This window comes from Rhinichthys klamathensis, unplaced genomic scaffold (genome assembly GCF_029890125.1).
Source record: "Rhinichthys klamathensis goyatoka isolate OS25496 unplaced genomic scaffold, OSU_Roscu_1.1 h1tg000197l_1, whole genome shotgun sequence".
Classification (NCBI taxonomy): Eukaryota; Metazoa; Chordata; class Actinopteri; order Cypriniformes; family Leuciscidae; genus Rhinichthys; species Rhinichthys klamathensis.
In genome coordinates, this window is record NW_026606723.1 from 1,750,436 (window position 1) to 1,765,738 (window position 15,303).

The following is a 15,303-nucleotide window of genomic DNA, read 5'->3' on the forward strand; positions in this document are numbered from 1 at the left end:
ATTATGTGGGATTCTACTGGCAGATGGTGCTTTTTTTCCTTCATAAAGCTGAGTGGAGCCAGGCGCTGGCTGGGCTACTTTCCCTTACTTAATGAAAGAAAACAAATACTATTGGTTTCAGAACGCTTTGGGTATTGAGTCCAACAAGATGGCATCTAATATTACAAAACATGTCTTTTTTTCCAAAGAGCATGACTAAAACAATATAAAACCATATGTGGAGCTGCACTGTTGCAGACACTGTGGTCCAATTGCGATTAATTTCCCTGAGGAACTGCCAATCACACAAAGCCAAAAGAACCATGATAAATAAATGAAAAATAAATTATGTAAAAATAAATGAAAAACATCAACAATTATTTTAATTTAATTTGTGTTTATTTAAACGTACATAAACACAGATTTAAACAAATAAATAGTTGGGAGAAGTCAGTCAACCAATGTAAATCAGACATGATCTCACTGATATTTCTCCTCTTCTTAAAGAACATATTGGTCCCACCATGGAAATGTGTTATTGCCATTGTTGTTATTCTAAACTTTGTCTGTTTGACAGATTCTTTGCTGATCAATAAAAGACCCTCTATGAAGGCCTGGAAGTCAGCTCACCCCACCCATGATGCTCTTTGACCTTTTTGAAGGCCTGACTGAGCAAAAACACTGCTTTTCCCATGAGGCCCCTGGAGGCTCCAGTTTCACTTGGGCAATGAAAGGGACTACTGTAAATAATGGGGGCCTGTTTGACCCCGCCTTTGTCTGTGGCAAGACCCCTGCATCCACTCTACTGTAACAGACTAACCTTTCACAATGGAAGCTCTCATGGTTCTAAGACCCCAACCCTCTCAGCACTACACCCAAGTCAGGATTTAAAATAGCACAGTCAGACCTCTCGACCAAGCTCTATACATTCTACAAGACCGCCTTTTATCTTGCCAACCCACCCAAGCCCACAACAAACCTCCATTTCTTCATTCTCTAAATGTGTACTTAATGATACAAGTGCAACGAATGGTTCTTTCCCACAAAGTAACACAAAAGCCACATCTTGAGAACCTGCACCGCAATAGTCTTATTTGGAAGAGTAGTAGCACAGATAGGTGACCTTACCATTAATGGTGAAATCCAGCTCAGGCTTGGTGAGGAACAAGATGCAGGTGTGGAATAAGGTCAGAGGCTAAGTTATTCTGATGCATGCGTGCGGATGCAGGAAGCTGAGCCTCTGAGATAAGGTTTGATGTGCTGATAAGGACGCCAACACCTGTTGAAGACTCCAACTCTTCTCTAGTCTCGCAAAAGCCACACATTTTAAATCACAGGAAACGGTCTCCTCATTATAGATTATTCTGGGCCGAGAACTCCCACTTAGACAGGAAGAGACCAACTGAATGACAAGTAAAGTAACCAGGTTGTGTAAAGCGAGCCAACGTGCATCAGACAGTCAGGCTGACACAATAGCTTTTCTTGAACAACATGTGAAATCCCAGCCAAATGCATTTTTGGCTCTTTAAAAGACGCCTCCAACCCCCAAAGACAGGATCAATGTGAGTTTTCTTTCACGGGAAGGTCAAACAAAGAGCACGGGGTGTAAAATTGCTAGGCGAGACAGTGGTGGCTCATGTCGGGGAGAAGCAGAGTGGCTCTCCCGCTCTGCTCCACGCTTAATGGTGTACAGCATGTCCTGACAGCATCATCAGTTTCCTTCTGCCACGGACACAAACAGCAGAAATGATGCCGTGTGAGTCATGACGTGTCACAGTGGGCAGCCCTGGTGATCAGTCCAGTAAATGGAATGGCTTTTGGACTCCCAGACAGTGAGGGAACACAAAAACACTTCAGCCTGAACTAAAGGGAGAGAAAGCTCTCTGTGTAACGTGCCAATAAAACTCAAGTGCAATTTTGGTGACGGGTCAAAAATAGTCAGAGAGAGAGAGAGAGAGAGAGAGTAGAAAACTATATCAATTCATCTGCAAAAAACCCCAAAACATTTCAGTTTCATGTCTGTCTCTAGCAGACGGGGAGAGAAATAAAGTGTGTGTCACAGAGAATATTGGCTGTTCGTAGCATGAGAAACAGACATTGAGGTAATTAAAACATTACAGGGACATTTTAGTTTTCTAAAATGCTTTTGGTCTCGCAAGTGATGCAGAAAGCACGACGACAGTCACAACGTATGCCAAACAATGGTGATTTACTGATGGACATCGCTCAATCTGGAGCTAAATGAAGGTAGTGTGCTTAGTGAAATAATCTCTCTTCTATTGAATTACAGCTCAGATGTATTTGGTAATGTAAGTGCAGGGCACGGCCTCTCACTCAAACAAGCTCTCTTAAGGCCAAGCCATTAATCATTCATTCTGTCCTGCTAGTGATCACTGCAGGCATCTTCAGTCAGCAAATACATAAATCAATTATGGTTTGAGCTTTATTCTACCATTTATCCAACTGATCCCCCTGGATTACAACATGGCTTAAAACGTGCCGGTTGGCTTTCTGCGTTCGCTGAGAGTTGCCATCCCATATCTCGCAAATGCCTCCAGCAGTAGATAATAGAGGAGAGAGAGAGGGATGCTTCTTTAGGCCATGCTAACTTAATTTCCACCCTTTGCAAAAAGAGGAAGAAAGAGAGGAAGTTAGAGAGTGTAAGAAAAGAGATTGGCCAGAGAGACTGAGAAAACACTAAGGAGGCGAATGCAGTAAATAATAATAAATAAATTCACTAAATAATAGCACTTTTAAGCAGTGAACTGCAGCTACAGTAAAAAAATAAATAAAACGTGTGTCTTTAGTTGCGGTCACTTTACTGTGGTTCTGTGAATTTTTGCACTCGAAAATCCAGTTCTGCATTATTTTGAAGTTAAAGTATAGGTGGATTTTTTTTTTTTTTACAATGCAGGCACAATTAATTTCTAAAGAACAGATGTAAACATTATGCAAAAAGTCTTAAAATTAGCTTCATTAGCATTATAGTTTTAACCATCTTTATGGATTTATTTTAAGCAACTAACAACAACCACGCTTGTAATTTCATTTTACACAAACAAATCCTGTAACGTGCAGCTTGGCCGCTTCCTACCTGGTCCGACATCACACAGATCTAATGTGATGGGTATTTTATGACCCCCTCCATAGCACACTTGTATCACTCTATCGGGGGCCCCTTGCCAATCTCTGGCACCCCATTCAACAGGCAACAAAGAAGCTAATTAGAGCCCCTCTCGGTGGAAGCCTGAGGAAGGTTCTGATTTGATACTTCCAGGGGATTCCGAAGCCCCAGCAGTGCATTCACACAGCCCTCGTGCACGCTTGGCTTGGCCCTTTGCTCCAGACCTTCATTGTATACGGAGCTCGGCAGCGCCTTAGAACTAGCGAGGTGGAACCGACACGTCTTCTTTCATGTTGCGGGAGCCAGAAACCAGATGCTAATGGGATATTGATGGGATTAAAACACTGTACTTACTGAAAAGAGGGACCTGTGATAAAACGCGGCTGATTTTCTTTGAGGACATAAGAAGTGTAATGTATTTTTGTTTAAAATACTTTGGGAGTTCTAAGAAAAACAAGTGGCAGTACAGCAACTAATCGCTTTTTTCCCTATCAAATCCAGCCCAATGAACAAAGAGTCGGACCAGCAGTGAATCTGACTTCTGACCAATTACACAAGTGAGAAAGGACTAGAATAGGGCCAAAACGACAAGGCCCCTTCTATGAAACAACAGCGCCTTATCTCAACCAGCCTGCTTTCGCTTCATCTACATCTCCACGGTTACTGTTTAAATCTGATTTTGGTGCATGTATACGCACATCTACATGTGTGGTGGAGCAGAATGGCTTCAGATATATTCGCAGACGGCTAGTGTGTCACCTGGCACCGCAGTGGGCTTGCAGCGCCCTGCTCTGTCTGTAATCCTTCCATCTCCAGTTGTAGAAAACAGATAAGAAAGCGGCCAGTGAAAAGCACCTCAGTAAAAAAAAGCCCTGTGCGCAACTGTCATGTCTTTTTACTGGGCATGCCAGATGCCTATCGCTTTAATAATATGGGGCAGAGCTGTCTGCTTGCCTGTCTGTTTACTTTTATTCCTTATTCATGTGCCAGAGAAAAAGTCTCTTTATTTTCTACACTCGAGTACCGAACCCGAGCCCAGTGTAGGCGACGCCTCAGATACAAGCGGACAGAAGTGAATCAAATAAGAGTTTGGTGGCGAAATTCACCTGATGGACTGCTCTGATACAAGAATCAACAAACTTCTTTACGTCAGCAAGGCTCTGAAGATACAGAGCTGTAGTCAAGGTGCGCAAGTCCAATACACATGATGCAACCTAGTGTTAAGTCTTTAATCGATACATCTCTTGTCTTGACAGTGAGGACAGAAGGCAGATTCCAGATCAGAGGGGTGGCGGTGTAAATCTTTACAGTTCAAGCGGGGCTTTTAAAGCCTGTCCATAATTGGGCGCCTGCCAGCTGCGGCCGTATGTGGGCTGCATAGACAAATACTAGCATCTGAAACAAAAAGCATTGAAAAATACAGATACACAGACTTCTTAAAGACATTAAAGGGATAGTTCACACAAAAATGAATATTCTGTTATAATTTACTCACCGTGAAGTTGTTCTAAACCTGTATGATTTTCTTTCTTCTGCTGAACACAAAAGAAGACATTTTGAAGAATGTCGGGAATCAAACAGTTTTGGTGCGCATTCACTTCCATAGTATAGAAAAGAAATATATATAGTTTAGAAGTCAATAGGCCTATATATTACAAACATCTTGTGTTCAGCAGAAAGTAAGTCATACAGGTTTGGTACAACTTCAGGGTGAGTAAATGATGACAGAATTTATTTGGGTGAACTATCCCTTTATATAGTTCACTCATCGCTAACTAAAACTATAAAAGTGTGTGATGGTATATTAATATGCAATTGTAAAATAAAGTTACAGAACGAAAACCTGTGAATTCACATTACTTAAATGATTTCCTCTAGCTGTCTTCTTTACGATAGAGGATGAGAAAGAAGTAGCCTAGCTTTAATTAGGCAATGACTCACAGTTTCATCCTTAAAACATCAAAAAAACTCATCTCAAACATGAAATTAGCATTTCAAATTTTTTAGATAGGAAAATCATAATTTATACAAGACAAATTTTCTTGTTACAGAAATGTATGAAAATGTCAAAATCATTTTTGGAGGGAATTATTCCCATTTTCAGAGCAGCCATGAGGAGTTTTAGAAACTTAATTGGCTAACTTGACAAAGTGAAGGGTCCACTTGTTTGAAGTCTCTTTGGCTTAATTGCAATCATTCTTAATTACCATACAGCTCCAGAGTTAAACACCACACTATCAAATTAGCTGGCATGGTGGATGTTTCACAGTTAAGGCAAGCTGAATGGATAAATTGTCTAAGTTCAAAAATTTCTTGCAGGGTTTGTCTTTCCAGGATCTTTATAATGCCTTAACATTAGTGTTGGGCAATGTGCTCCATAGTCATATTGTTAGCCTGTGAGATCGCCAGAACATGATTTTTTCGCTGGTGGGTGTGTGTCCGGGGGTGGAATAAAAAATATTTTTTAACTAAAATAATATTTTTGTAATATTATTATTAATAATTTTTATTAGTAATTGTATTGTCATTAGTGCAATTAAAATGTTTTGTTAATGTGCTATGGAATCAAAACAACGCCGTTTTCGGCTCGCCTTGGCTTAAACAACAACTGTATAAGAATGATACTTTTATTTTATAAAAAGCAATCTTGACAACTTGTGAATAGATCACCTTGCAATTAAATTTCGATGTGGAATGTAGTTTTGTAGTCTGTTTTAAAATAAAAACATTTTCATTGAGGAGTCCTCAATCATCATATGCACGTGTCGGAGTCGCAAGTATGTGGTGATGTCGTTATTAGGGACGATGTCGTTATTAAGTTTAATTTGATGACAATACTAGCCTGATAATGATTATAATAGTTTAATACATCTATGGAAAAATTAGACAATTATCATCTTGATATCAAAGGCATCAGCGACATCTCTGACTATTGTCGATAGACGATACTATCGGCACAACCCTACTGTACATTACGCAAGTAACATGCGTCTATCCATCACGTATCCTACACGGTACGTTTATCCACTCCTAGCCTCGTTTTAATTTATTTTGCATTAAAAATATGACCAAGTCTTAGTCACACCAAAGACAATGTAAGGAGATGGAGACTGGCCACTCATAGCAAAATAAATGGGAGAAAGTCCAGCGTTTCAGTTAAAAGAACCAAGTACTATAATGTTAATTTAGAAAGCACATGCAGAAAAAGTTTTTCTAATAAAATGGCACTTTTTGACTGAATTTATTACCAATTTGAAATATATTATGCAATTTTGATGACTGAAATTTCAGTCCTAAATAGGTGCTTGTAAGCATATTACCTGCACAGTAAACCACTGGCCAGGGGCGTTACCAAGATGGCCGTGGTAAATGGTCTTGTCTTAAAGGGAGAGTTCACCTAAAAATTAGTTCACCCTCATGACGTTCCAAACCTAAATGACTTCAGTGTTTCCCCTACATTGATTTATTTGTGGCGACCCAACCAACACAATATCAACATTGACCGCCACAAAAAGATTTCAGTGCTTCCCATCCATTAAGTAGACTGTAGCGGCCCGAAAATATATTTAAACTTCTCATAATAACATAAAAGCTCTTTAAATGTCATGTTTTGCGCCACTGCTGTCAAACAAACTAAAATCGAAAGTGCGATAAGTCTTTGTGTCCTTATCAAAAGACTGTCTGTTTGCGCTGGGCAATGAGAAGTGCGTACTTCACTCACGTGTTCAGCTCCGCATCTCAGTTCACAGTGAATGAATGCAGTGAACTGTGCATGTGCTGAGTTTAGTGTGCATTTGGGAACACAGTTGTACATTATTTTCACATTTGCATAGTTGCCCATAGCGTTTGTACACTTGTTTTCTGCCAAAATAAAAGCTCGACTGCAGTTTCCGTCAAAATAAAATCTCACGGGTTTATCTCTTGCATGGATAAGATTTAGGACAAAACTAATTTAAAAAAGTTTTGTTTATCTTTCAGCGTATTTGTTTTACAATCTATGGCTGTTACTGTCATAGGAATAATATTAGAACGTTATTATTAGTAGTAGTAATAGTGTATGTAATGTAATGACTGAGACACTATACCACAAGGTACAAGACACACTGAACATGGTTTGGAGCTCTTAATTTTAAACTCTCAAAGTGCACTGAGGTCCACCCACCACAGTTTCACAAAATCCTGTGGGAAACACTGGACTTACTTTCCTAATTTCATGGGACGGACAACAAAATACACCATATTATAGCTGCTCGCTGTTTAACGCTACAGCAGCAGAACACAAACGGAACATCAAGTTCATGTTGTGTCAGATAACCATGGAACAGCCGTGGCAGGAGTTACAGCTATGTGGTGAGATTCAGCTGCACTTGTGAGCATACAAGGAAAGTTGTGAGGTGCCTCTCACCTCACTGCAGCCTCGTGTTATCTCGTTCTGCAGCACCATGAGGACTTATCCCCATCTGCTCTTGGTATAGTAGTGGAAAGGAGAGCACAGGGTTATCTGTCTCTGATATGCACAGATAAGACCCTGCCTCCTGTTTAAACACCGTAGCTAGCTCCACAGTTAGCACTACCTATGCTAGCTTGACTACGTTCAACCGTCTTTCACCTGTCTGCCATGAACAAGAACCAAACATCTATTGCTTTCAAAAATGATCTAGGCCTACGTCAATCTCTTTCACATAGACTGCGGTCCAAAAAATGGTCCCTCTTTCTTTCTGAATTATTTCGATGCTGTGCATGTTGATTATTTTCTTTTTGGCAGGTTGCTGAAATATTTCTGTAATAAGTTTCCATGCGTCAAAGGACCACAACTGTTTTCCTTGGCAAAATGTAAAAAAAAAAAAAAAAAAAAAAAAAAAAATCTACTACCGTGCTTAGATTTAGCTCCTGTAGGGAACTCTGGGTGCTTGAAATACAAATAAACATGTTCATTTAGGCAACCCTCAGACATCCATCTAACTCCAGATATTACAATATTTCTCCAGTGGTCTAGTTAATAGGATAGTCTTGACACTCGCATGGTTTTAGAAGCGATGCACATATCATTCAGAACTTTATGACATAACCCAGGGCAATGGGGAATGAATGCAGCAAGCTAAATTTATACAGGAAACAAGCACTTACTGATGCATTCGCTCCCAAATGCGCGCGCGCACACACACACACACACACACACACACAGAAAAACCCTGTGCCTAATCTGGAAACAATTACAGACGTTAGCTTGACCTGTTTGCCCTAAATGAACTCTCAAATAGAAATATTTTTCAAGTAGAGAGCTAGAGATGGCTGGAACCCTGCACAAGATGTTGCAAAATAATCTGTAATTAGTCACAAGAGCTGCCGCCCCGTCTGCTGCAAGCCGTCAAGAGCTGTGATAGAAAAAAAACCCTTTAAAAAGGAAACCTCACCATGGCAAATCTGACACTCATTCCTTTTATTAAAAAAAGGAAGATCATTGCAACTTCAAAAGAAAGTAAAGTAGATAAGTACATCTAACCGATATCTCTGGCATAAAATAAGAATGGGGAAGGATCAAATATCATTAGATTTTTTTATGATTTGACATTAGATTCTATTATCACTGTCATGCGTCATTTAGAATTTTTTTTTTTTGAAGCAGTGAATTTATACTGTGAAGATATGATGTAAATTTAAACTGAAATGTGACCATCCTAAGAATATTTAATGTACCAAATCAAATAACAATATTGATCTCAATCTCAACAGTGCTGCTTAAACTACTTCGATTACATGTCACTGGATGTTTCGGCAACTGCTGCATCCTTTTTAGTCAAATTCGGAACATCTGACATGCCAATGCGCTTACTTCGATGAGTCAAAAGCAAGCACAGAGAACTTTTAAATTAACACGGCTTGTCAATTATTCTGTTGAAACATAAACGCAAACCTTAAAGTTCATAAGGTTGAATGAACATTTTTCACTCAGTGAATAATGAAGGTAATTAAGAGGGATTTATTAATGCCATCTTGAGCACTTCCAAAGACGCATGAATATTTGGACTGAAACTGAATCCTCAGATGAACTTTCACCGTTGTGCATTCCAACAGATTAAGGACGAACGCTCCAACCATTTTTTTCTCAATCCTGGGCCTGTCATTAAGAAACCCGCAGTATGCGGATCTACTGAAATCATTTAAACAAGCGGCACTAAAACTCACGCAATTATCAAAATAACGTACTATGGTTTGTACAGACTACGGCAGGACCTACATAATCAATATCTCTTTGAAGAGACACATGTGGTGTTTTCCCTCAATGCCTTTTCATACAGTCGCTGCTTTATAATCTTATTGCACCTCACTGCAATTGACTCCAGGATGTGCATGACTGGCTCACTTTAACTTTATCTTTTATCCCATCAAAATTCTCTCCGCTAGACAGCAACTGAACAGCCTCCTTCATGACAGAATAAACACATTCAGCTCCTCATTCGAGTCATAAGCTGTTTCTTAAGTGCAGTAACAACAATCATAGCTTTTTATACTATGAATGTTGTTGGATCTTATGACAAATTGAATAAATGTAAATGTTTTGTCCAATTCTAAAATATTGTACAAATAAATTTGACGAATGAATCCTGCAAGCCTTGTCTAGTCGACAGCAACACTCTGTGCAACAAGGGTGCGGCTACGGCCTTCAAAAGCTGATAACGTCTGCCGTGGATTTCCTCACCTCATGTCAGCTCCTTGCAACACCCCCACAAGTCACACTGACAAAAACCAGAGGCCAGTAAAGTGGCCAAAAGGTTACGCTGTGGAGGTCGGCCCGGGTCCTACACACAGTCCCTCATTTCCTGGGCTGGACAGTCTGCTCTACTCATAAAGCTAATAAGGCCCTCCTTGTCCCGGGTGGCTGGGGCCCAGGCTGGCCTACTCATCACTGGCCACACCATGGGGGTCAAGGGGTAGGTGGGGAGGCTGCTTCCCATTAGCCTGTCCCCTCTCCAGGTGCAACTAATGGGCTCAGCCAGAGCCTCTCCAGGACCACTAAGGCAGCCACCAACACAGGCCTGGAAGTGATCAGCACCCAACGCCTGGGAGCCGTGACAAACAGACAGCCCACTTAAAGGAACCAAGTTAAAAATAATTATTTTTCTTCACTACACTGGGAATGCCTTGTCTTGTGTATGCAGTTATGGCAATATATCCGAAAATGACATCTTACAGTAAAGATGAAGAATATAAACTTGCAAGCACATTTACTGACCTACTGAGCATGTCAAAAGTCTATAATTGTTTTGTTTTTTTACCAATTTCTTACGCTCATAAAAAAAAAAATCTGTATTTTTTTTATTATTATGAATTGTCAACATTACTACTGGCAAATTGGCACCTAATTTATACTGTATTTTCTGTTTATAGAATACATTCATTTTCAAGATGAATTAACTGTATGAGTGATTTTTTACTGTTTCAAATAGTTATATTGCAACTTGATTGAAACTATTTTTCCCCTCACTCCTTTTAAATGTTATTTTAGCTGAAGAGCAATTTTTCTTGATAAGGGCAAAGCAAGAGGAAAACATACGTGCGTAAATCAGCTCTGCAATCACTCTCTCTCATATCCACCGCAGGCAGAGTGTTAAGCAAATTGACCTCCAGCATGAAAGATGATAAGCAATCAACAGTTAACCATCATGACTCATCTTCCACTAACATTTCTCTGCAACCAAGTTCTTTAATCAAAAGCATTTCTAAAAATGGGCACCTTGTGGTCCTTTGTTTCACAGAGCGCGGTAAACTAATTGAATTAGGGACCCTGCCTTTGCCAGTGGAGACAAAAACATCAACATGCTTTTATGCACACCAACTTGATGTACAAAATGAAAACGGTAGCTTACCTGTGCTGCTCCACGGCCTCATTGTCAGGCAGTTCGGCACCACACACGTTGCAGCGCTCGTTCGGGACGCGGCCATCAGGCTTCATCCCGGCAGCTAACTCGCCGAGCTTGCTGAAGAACTCCCTCTGGATGAAGCTCTGAGGCAACAAGCCCCCGTAGGCACTGAAGTCCATGGACATGGCCAGGGCTGGGGACATGTGCAAGGATGAGGCCATGGAGGCGGGCATAGAGAGCATCGCTTCATTCTTGTGGTTAGGAGGAATGCCGTAGAGTGACGCCAAGTGTTTTTCGGTCATCCCCGCCATGGCCTCCAAGCCCATTTGGCTGACCTCAGCCTGCTGGTCGCCCACACCTTCCTCCCTGACATAGTGCAGCTCACGGGCACTGGTGATCACACTGCTCCTGGTAGGGGTGCCGGGCCCGTCGCGGTTCTTGTCGGACTCTCCGCTGCGTTCGCCGTTGCTGGAGGCGCTGGACTCCATGGCTTTAGAGCTCTCATGCTCTCCGCTGTCATCTACTTGCATCATCTCCGTCTTGATCTCTCCCATCATGGGGTGGGAATTGCCATGCAGGGGATGTTCGGCACCCACGCCGGGGTGCATGGTGCTCTGCAGGAGGGACTGGCCGATGCTCATTAGGCTGTCCACGGCTGCTTTGGTTGGGCTCATGGTGGAGAGGCCGAAAGAGGTGGAGACCGAGGGACTCTGATCCACCATTCCTGGCAGCCCCAGTGCTTGCTGGGCAGCCGACACGTAGCCGCCTTCCTCCACGGAATGCTTTTTCGAACCCGCCAGGTTCCTGCCGTGCCGTCCCTTGCGTTCCTCGTCGTCTTCTGTGCCGCCATCGTTCATGTTGACCTCTGTGTCATTTTCATCTGAGGACTGGATGGTCTCCAGTATCTTCAGGCATTGCTCCTCCAAGTACTCTATTTCTAAGATCTCTGCTGCGTACAGCAGGTCATCCAGATCCTCCACTTTAGCTTGGAGCGTGGCAGTATAGGCATACTCCAGAATCTGCTGGAAGGTCTTTGGTGAGAGAAAGTCCAGAGTGTAATGTTGGCTGTTGCGGTGAAATAGGATCTCAAACATCTTACTGGTGCAGGCCAGCACGGTCCGGTGAGCGTGGAACTCCTGGCTGTCCACCATGATGACCACGTCACACAGTGTGCCGGCCAGGCGCATTTGATTAGCCTTGTGCAGCAGGGCATTGGGGTGATTGGGGTTCTGGAGCTGGATCATACCCACTTTAGTCAAATCCATAACGTCTCTGAAATCCACACGGCCAACTCATGAGTCTTTCTTTCCACGTAGCAGTCTGTTCAGTTATCTTTGTAAACAAGATAAGGTCAATCTAGAAAGAGATGAAAGAGGCCCACAGTTACATGCAACAAAGTCTCAATGTTTATTCTTTGTTTCTACATTAACATCTATCATTCAAATTTTTTCCATTTAAAAAAAAGATGCCATAAATTACATTTACGGTGCACTCTGTACTGTTAAAAAGAAATCATCATTTAATAGCCAAAAATATTTCAGCAAAAGATTCCTAAGAAACAAGTGCAAAATCCGACCACAAGTCTGTCAAATCGCACAAAATAAACCAAAACGACAAGTGGGCCACATGAGAAATGGGGAAACTTGGCTTTAGTGCTAGTAAAGGCTGACAGTAATCAAGCCTTTGTTTCTATGTGTTCGAGCTCGCCTCACAAAGCCCATCAACAGCCTCCTGAAATGAAATGGCATCTTATTCAGTATTCTCATCACAGACAGGGATACTGAGCGGAGCATGGAGAGTGAGGCAAGCTGTTGCCAGGAATAGTTGGAACAGAGGATGACACAAAACAGCTCAGAGCTCCTAAAACGCATCAAAATGCCATTTTTATTTTAAATACACGTCCATGTACCATATGTAAATTATATACAGATGTCATTTTTCTGATATCAGATAGCTATATAATATTTTAAAGATAAAGCATCAACACACATAAAATATAATCTTTAAAAACAAAAACTGTCATTTGTCAATTAACAAAAAAGCTCATGGTTGGCCATTTATCATTACATTTACAATTCACTTTTTACATTTACTTCACCATTCTCACAATTTATTAGGCTACTTAATAAAAATACACCCTAGCTATAATTTGAGTTTAAAATGTACTTTGTTCAACAACCTAGCACTATATTATAACAAAAAAAAAAAAAATTCCCGTGGCATTTGAGTAATATCACTTTTGAGTGAACATAATCCGAGGAAGATCCACCTGTAACATTTGGTAAGAGCGGAGAGGAAGTCGTCCCTTTAATAACATTATCACATACATTCAAATAGAAGATAAGACACGGGGGATTTACTCAGATGTAATATTTCCCACTTTTTTTATCAACAAAAAGCCTCACCCCTCACCAGAGAAGAGCAGGCTAATGGTCCTTGTCAAACACTATGATCTTAGCGGTGAATGACGGGCTTTTTCATTGTAAATGTAGCCTACCGTCTCCGATAGCAAATAAGGGAAAGTTATGATAAAGGACGACAGGAGAGAAATATATTTCAGGGGTTTCACGCTGTTTAAATTATCTGAGAATACAGGAAGACGAGTAATAAGTGAGAAATGAATACAGTTTCTTTGAAGCGCAGTAACTGATGAGATGCTAGCACTAATGACGCCAGTTCACGCACGCGAACTGTACAACTAAAACAACAGTCAATAAACGACCAATACATATTCCTTTAATCCTTTTATTCAACTACTGCTGTGATTACGGCTATCTACCTCATATACGATTAAAAAAGATCAATGAAAAGTCCAGGCAGAGCTCATTTGACTGATCAATTCATGATTATTCGACTGTTCACACGTGAATCAATTTAACGTTAAATTAAAGGACCCGCCTGTTATTTCATAGACACATCAAGAGGCCAAGCAATAGCGTTTGGGTTTAACTAATCTATTTCAATATTGGAATAAAACAGGCATAAGAAAAACAAAAGTCATTTTACTTAAAAAAACAACAAAAAAAACAACCAATACAATTCAGTTCATTTTGAAAGACAGCGACACTCACCTCCACGGTGGCGCTGATTTAATGATCAGACCTACTGACAACCAAAATAATCATCAAAAACCCGATAACTGTTTGATCAACGACAAACTTCTTCAGTTATGGCATATTTAAACAGTCTGAACGTTCAATTTGAAGCGGTCACGCTGAGAATAAAGCACATGGAAGCACGTCACTGTCTGGTGCGCGAGCAGACCTCACGTCCCCCGAATACTAAAACACACGCTTACGTCAACATAACATCTCCACATGTGTAAAGATGAACATAAACAGCCATATCCATCAGCTGCCCTGATCTTGCACAACGCTGACAGCCACACTTGTACTTTTTCGGTGCACTCTCAAAATTCACCTTCACTTGAAGCAACAGTAGAAACACTGTAACTTGATGTGATGCTGCGCGCAAACACATCTGATCAACACAACGCCGATTATCTCTTAATGTGAACATTTCCCTAAAGTGAAAACACACAGACAGAGGGGTATGTCAGGAGCTGTGGGTGTTTTAAAGGTGCGCGCCTGTACTCACCTCACCTGTGTTGCACGTTTGGCTTCCGAGCGTGCGGTTATTAGGACTGTAGCATAGTAACGCAGTTCACAGTACCCGCTCTCTCTCTCGCGCGCGCACTAACTCCTCTCTGCTCGCCGCTTAGCAAATCAACACTGCGGTGACGTCAACGCACATCCTCGCCGGAGTCCTGACAAACACTGCTAAAGTGAGACACCTAGGGGGCTGTCGAATATAGGCCAGCGTGTCTGGGACACTATCTATCACAGCGTTTGGACTTTAATCATTAACCTTCAAGCATCATCACCTTTGCTACTACTTCTACAGCCGACTAACTTCTCAATGAGCTCTGCGCCGACTGAAATATTAAAGTTCTGTGCGATATGTTATATTTAGACCTTTGCAAACCAATAAGTGCAATATCCACTATTTGTACACATTCTTGCAAGCCACATTCTGTATAATTATGTTAGTAAACGTAAAAGTTTTTTTTGTGTACTGTAATTCTCGTCTAGCTGTTATATTTCTGAGTAGGATACTCTTTAAAATATAACGGTTCGGGTGTTCTTCATGGAGCCATATATGCCAATAAATAACCTTTATTTATAAGATTTTAGGCTACCAGAAGCTTTTGTAACCATGCCAAATTTCTTCTTGTGTGCTTGAGCCAATAAAACACTTGATTCTAATTCTGCTCAGAATAAATAAATAGACTTAAATAAATACTAATAATAATAAGGTAATGCTTTTCAATAAGGTCTT

At 41.0% G+C, this 15,303-nt stretch overlaps 1 protein-coding gene across 3 annotated transcripts in view; it reads right to left on the reverse strand.

Moving 5' to 3' along the window:
* The window catches only part of zbtb16a (zinc finger and BTB domain containing 16a), a 123,244-nt gene extending 108,570 nt beyond the window's left edge, over positions 1-14,674 (reverse strand). For 2 of the 3 annotated variants that reach the window (XM_056263043.1, XM_056263041.1), the window contains exons 1-2: positions 14,563-14,674; positions 10,972-12,321 (exon numbers count right to left, since the gene is read on the reverse strand). In XM_056263043.1, the coding sequence (XP_056119018.1) occupies positions 10,972-12,230 (1,259 nt within the window). In that variant the 5' untranslated portion in view covers positions 12,231-12,321; positions 14,563-14,674. The remainder of the gene's footprint in view (positions 1-10,971; positions 12,322-14,562) is intronic. The other variant, XM_056263042.1, reaches the window with a different exon arrangement.
* Between the last annotated feature and the right edge of the window lie 629 nt (positions 14,675-15,303).